At 35.0% G+C, this 5882-nt stretch overlaps 1 protein-coding gene across 1 annotated transcript; it reads right to left on the bottom strand.

The window, feature by feature from the left end:
• Nucleotides 1–4626: 4626 nt before the first annotated feature.
• On the bottom strand, nt 4627–5586 carry LOC100732814 (olfactory receptor 51G1-like). The gene has a single exon (XM_003465377.2). It carries the CDS (start codon nt 5584–5586, stop codon nt 4627–4629), a length of 960 nt encoding a protein of 319 aa, XP_003465425.2.
• Between the last annotated feature and the right edge of the window lie 296 nt (nt 5587–5882).

The following is a 5882-nucleotide window of genomic DNA, read 5'->3' as shown; positions in this document are numbered from 1 at the left end:
TGATTTTAAGTTTATTTTGTCTGGTAAAATTAGGGCTACACTTATTCAATCAACCCAAAAACATTGAGATACATTATCTCCAATACATAGATCATAATACATATCTCAAAAAAAAAAAAGAAACAAAAAAAGAAGGAAAGAAATGTAAAGTGAATTTTTGTAAGCAATATATAATTGAATTTCTTTTTCATCCAATGAGTTAACCTCAACCTTTTAACTGGGAAATTTAATTCATTTGCATTTCAATAATTGCTAAAATGTCAGATCCTGCTTTTTCCATGCTGATGCATATTTTTCTATCTTTACTACTAATGCTTTTTCTAAACTTCTTACCATCTTTTTTTGGTAAGTGGATTATTTTCTCTAATATGTCTCTATCATTTTCTTATTGATTTGGTGTATCTATTACAGACCTCCTCTTTGTTAGATTTGCAAAAATATCTTCGGTTATAACAATCTATTTTGAAATGTTAGTAACTTAACATGATTCTAAGCACATGAACTATAATAAAGAATATAAAACCATGTACTAATCAGAAAGCACTAAGTGAACAATTACAACTGTGATAACCCATTTTCAGGTTCTATCTTGCCTCTGTTACATTATTAGTGGTATTAGTTATTACAGTTAGTTAATTTTTAGTTTTACCTGCCATGCTTCCAGTACTAGAACATTGTGAATTATCTGCATAGTTCTTAGGACTGAGATATTTTACCTTTACATGATTTCTTCATATTCCTCTTTCAGTTTGAAGAACCAAGTGTGGCATTTCTGTAATATATGGCTGATATATATTTGATCAATTTTGGCATATGGAATATTTTCTTATCTTATCTAAGTTTCTAAAGGATCATATTTACTGAGCCCAGTATTGTTGTATCACAGATTTTTCCACCAAGGGTTAGCTGACCTAAACTTTTTTCACAGATAAGTTTTCTGTCACGCAAATTGAAAGACACTCCTCTTGGTTCACCTCTTTTTTAGTTCATTTTTTATTATGACATGTTTGCCATCCATAATGATTACATGCGTCATATAGAATTTGTACCTGTATGTACTACATCTACGTTTTTCACGTTACCCTCACCTTCTTTAAATGCTTTTTTCCCATCTACATTTAAAAGCTCTGTTTTCATCTTTTCCTTCCATTTTTAAAATCCATTTCTTCCTCTTTCCTCCCTTTCTCCCTTCTCATTGGAGCACATTTGTCCTAAGTCCCAATATCCAGCCCACACTTTACTTCTCATTAACACTTTCATTTCTCTTGACTCCTTGAGAATCTTTATCTTTCAAATTTGGAAGCTTGCTTACAACATGACTTGAGATATACTTGGTTGGTCTACAATGCAAATCTGACTGGCGACATTTGATCTTAGTACCTACTTTGAATTTTGTAACTTTTTCTGGTAATGAGAATTTATCTGAGATGATTTATTTGAATAAACTTTCTTTCTTGTCTGCATTCTAAAGAACTTGAATGCTTGTAACTTGTTTGCCCTTACAAGGTTGTCCCCAAAATACATAAGCTTGTTTTTTATTCTATTTTATTTTTTCTACCACAATTGTGTTTTTACAAAGAATCTGTGTTCATGTTCACCAATTTCTTCTTGTTTGATTTACTCTGTTATTATTTCAGCATTTTTTAGTTTTTTTTCAGCGTGCTTCAGCTCAAAGACTTCTGTTTAATTTTTAAAAGAACCTTCTTTCCTACATTAAATTTCTCAGTTAAGATTCTGAAATATTTCCCATTGTTTTCTTAAAGCTCTGAATTTACTCACTGTTTTAAACTCTGTGATTTTTAATTTTAATTCTGTGATTCTACTCTGATTATTACCTATCAATTCCTGGTGCCATATTTTGAGTACTAATTAAGATCAAGGTTTCCAGAAAAGTATTGATGATTCCTGGCAATTTGCTAATCATCCAGGAATTGAAGGATTAAGAATTTATTCTAGAACTAAGTATTTACTAAATACTTACCTAGTTTTGCTTTAGCCCACATGTCTAGAAGTTCTAAGCAGGCTACACATTCTCTTTGTATCCCTGGTGTACATGGACTATTCAAAACTGGGTAGTTCCCATTGGGGGTTTTCTGGGAGTTTGTTGTAAATTGTTATCACTCCTTGTGCTACAAAAACCCCTAAGCCCACGTTTACACAAACTTAGTGTTGGTGCTGTTATATTACTCTACATAAAGTAGGAATGTGCCTAGAGAGAGTAGTTCATTCTCACAAGCCTCTCATTCTGTCCAGAGTAGCCCATGATACTTTTCCACACTTAGTAGACTGGGGTCATGCCTTGATAGGGTTTTCCTTTGCTCTGAGACTATGCACTGTGGATGGAACTGCTCCAAGCTCTTGGGTCACAGATTTGGCCAACAGGAGTGCAAAGCTTTATTACACCTACAACCTACAACATGGTGAAATCAGTATAACGCTGAGTTAAGAGCAAATCAGTTCTCTGTTTCTGAGGTAGACTTGCCCAAGACCATGAAATCAGCCACAGAGGTGCTGTTTACTTTCGTTTCTTTGTTTCTTTTGAATTGAGTATTGAACCTAGAACCTTCACACAGCTTCATCTCCAGATTTTCTTTCTTTCTTTTTTCTTTTTTTTTTTTTTTAATTTTATATTTTGAGATGTAGTGTCACCTAGTTGCCACTTTTCTCTGGCTGGGATCAACTGAGTAATTCTGCCATAACTAACTAATGTAACCCAGCGTACTCAGCTTGCTCTCTGGAATAGATGAGCTGTAGTGCAGACTGAGATGGTATATTTTTTCCTAAGATTGCAGCTTTTCCAAAGGGTCTGCTCCCTTTGATGGGAGGTCAGAGACAGAAATGGAAATTTCTTTTTGGTAATATACATACCTCTTGTATGTCTATTCTCTAGACAGATCTAAAAGAAAATTCTATGATATTGGAGAATAATTTAGATCTCAGTCTCACTACTACATCAGGAACAATGAAATACCATACCTGTATAGATTTTAGACAAATAGATCACACCTTAATCAGGTAGTAAAGTCTTGTAATAGCTCTAGGATTTAAAACTATAAATGCAAACTAATTCTCATGTATTTATGGTTGATTTATTACAGAATCATTTATACATTCAGTAGCACTTCTTCAACAAGCAAAGAGCAAATTCTTGCAGGTCTTGCCAAATCATTAGAAAAACAATGTGAAAACTCATGTCTTTTTGTTAATACATCTGCAAATATTAGAACTGTAAAGCATTTTATGTTATTCTTTTCTTTCTATTTAATTCTTTGAGCCACTGTAAATGAATTCATTTTTTTCCATTAACATCAAAAAGAATGCAATACAAGGCATGTATACGTAATTTCAGGGCTGGAAGAGAAAAGCAAAATGAAACATAGGTTATAGAAAATAGAGAGATAGACCTTTTGTGAAAGAGAAGGTGACCAAGTGACCAAGAGAGAGGAACAGTGGAAAGGGAGAAGTAAAGGAAGGATAAAACAAAAATACAGTGTGTTATCTCTATCTACCAAATCCCTACGAGGCATGTATGCACTTTAAATTGTAAACATGTACTGATGGACAGAAAACATCTAAAAATAAAAAAGATTTCTACTTTCAAAAAACATTTACAGGCTGAGGTTTTAGCTCAACAAAGAAAGGTCTTATGTGGCAAGCATGAGGTTATGAGTCCAACCTCCAGTACAAGACTCTATATGAGCTATGTGTTTCCTGTGTATATATTTATTTGTCATATATGTCAGTAAACTACAGTTTTCCTATTAACATCTGTGGTTTAGATAATATAGATGGCTATATATTTAATCAATTGTTTATAGCTAATACATTTACACTGATATCTGGATGTTTAAAAAATATAGCCTTGCTGTTTTTATAAGAATGCAATTATTCCTAAAGTATGAATTAAATAGAACAAAACAAAACAAAAAAATGAGTTTGCTTATCATATCCATGGAGAAACTTTCCTCATGCAAGGAGAGAATCCGAATATCAAAGTTGAAAAGGTAGTGGTGATGCAAGATGGGGCTTCATCATGTTTATTTTTAGTCAAAATACGGATTTATACAAAAATAAAAAGGCATCATTAAAAAGCAAAAAACACGTATACAAAAACAATAATTGTACAGTAAAAAGCATAATAACCCATATTAAATATTACAATATGTCGGGAAACCAAAACAGGGCCTGGGATTTAGTCCAGGGGCTCAAGTGCTTTTGTGGTAAGTTCAAGGTCATGAGTTCAGTCCCCAATACAAAAAAAAAAAAAAAAAAAAAAAAAACAAAGAAGCAACAGATGTATGAAAATATATAGCAAATATACATTTTAATGTTCAAATAAAACTTTACAGATACTGACAAAAGTTTGAACATAAAAGTGGGAGAAAATAAATGAAAACGATTTCCCGCATATTCATCCATAATGCACTCAAGCCTACAGAGATATTAGGAAACACACATGAAATCAAGTTACTTTGTCTTAGTCGACACAAAATTCAAGGAAGCTCCTTTGGCTCTGTGTCTGTCTGTTAAGGACTCTTTTCTAACTATTCTTCCACTTACAGCAGAGATTTGATCATAGGTTATCATCAGTAGTAGTGATATAATTATTATTTCTTCAGGACATTCCTATATTCCAACAGAACTAATTGTGGGGCGAAGTAATAGCTGGAGGACTGCTTGGCGGATCTGCTTAGTTTTCACACTATAGATGATTGGGTTGAGCACTGGTGGCACCATTAAGTAGATATGAGCCATGAAAATGTGGACAAGCGGGGACGAATGCTTGGCAAAACGATGAACAAGTGATAACCCTATCATAGGCACATACAGAATGAGCACAGCACAGATGTGGGAGGCACACGTGTTGAGTGCCTTCAGTCTCCCCTCATGGGATGAAATTCTTAACACAGAATGAAAGATGAAAGCATAAGATACTAAAATGCCCAGAGCATCCAGGCCCCAAAGCAGAATAATAAAAACCAAACCATATATAACGTTAAATTTAGTATCAGCACAGGCAAGTTGGATTATGTCCTGGTGCAAACAATAGGAATGAGAAAGGACATGGGAATGGCAGAAGGTAAAGAAAGCTAAGCGAACCATAACTGGAATTAGTGAAATAGCGCTCCTGAGCAGGGCTGCAACCCCAATCTTGATGATCAGCTTTGGGGTGAGAATGGTAGCATATCGCAGTGGGTGACAGATAGCTACATATCGGTCCAGGGCCATGGCCAAGAGCACAGATGATTCAGTGAGGGAGAAAGTGTGAATCACAAACATTTGGACCACACAGATATTGAACTGAATCTCCCTAGAAATGGACCAGAGCACCCTGAAAAGTGTTATCATCGGGGGCAGGGACATTCCAATGTCAGTGAGAGAAAGCATGGCCAGGAAGTAGTACATGGGCTCATGCAGCCTGGGGTCTGTCCGGATGACATGCAGGATGGTGCAGTTGCCCGTTATTCCAACAAGGTAGAGGAGACAGAAGGGGATGGAAATCCAGTGGTGAAATTCTTCATAGCCAGGAATACCTGTGAGATAAAATGTGGAGGACAGGGTGCTGCTGGCATTTGAGGTTGTCATGAAGATGAGCATTCAACCACAGTCCAATTCCACTGTCACACACCAGAGAGAAGATTTGATAAATCCAAAACCTGCAGCATGAAAAGAACAGGATAAAAAGATAACTGTTAAGAAGTAGGGAGAAGCTTTTCAAGTGGGAATGGTGACATTTTAGGGAAAAAAGAGAACCAGAAAGAAAAAAAAAATTAAAGTGGAATTCAAAAAACTGAAAAAGAGATTTGTACATAAGAAGGGACAGAATGTAAATAGGGTGGTAGCAAGGGGAAAGGGAAGGAGAGAGAAAGAATTAAAACATC

The sequence above is a fragment of the Cavia porcellus genome, unplaced genomic scaffold (genome assembly GCF_034190915.1).
Source record: "Cavia porcellus strain 051 isolate PalLab524CR breed Dunkin Hartley unplaced genomic scaffold, mCavPor4.1 scaffold_9, whole genome shotgun sequence".
In the NCBI taxonomy this organism is placed as follows: Eukaryota; Metazoa; Chordata; class Mammalia; order Rodentia; family Caviidae; genus Cavia; species Cavia porcellus.
Note: the sequence above shows the minus strand (reverse complement) of the source record. Positions and strands in the feature narration are given on the sequence as shown.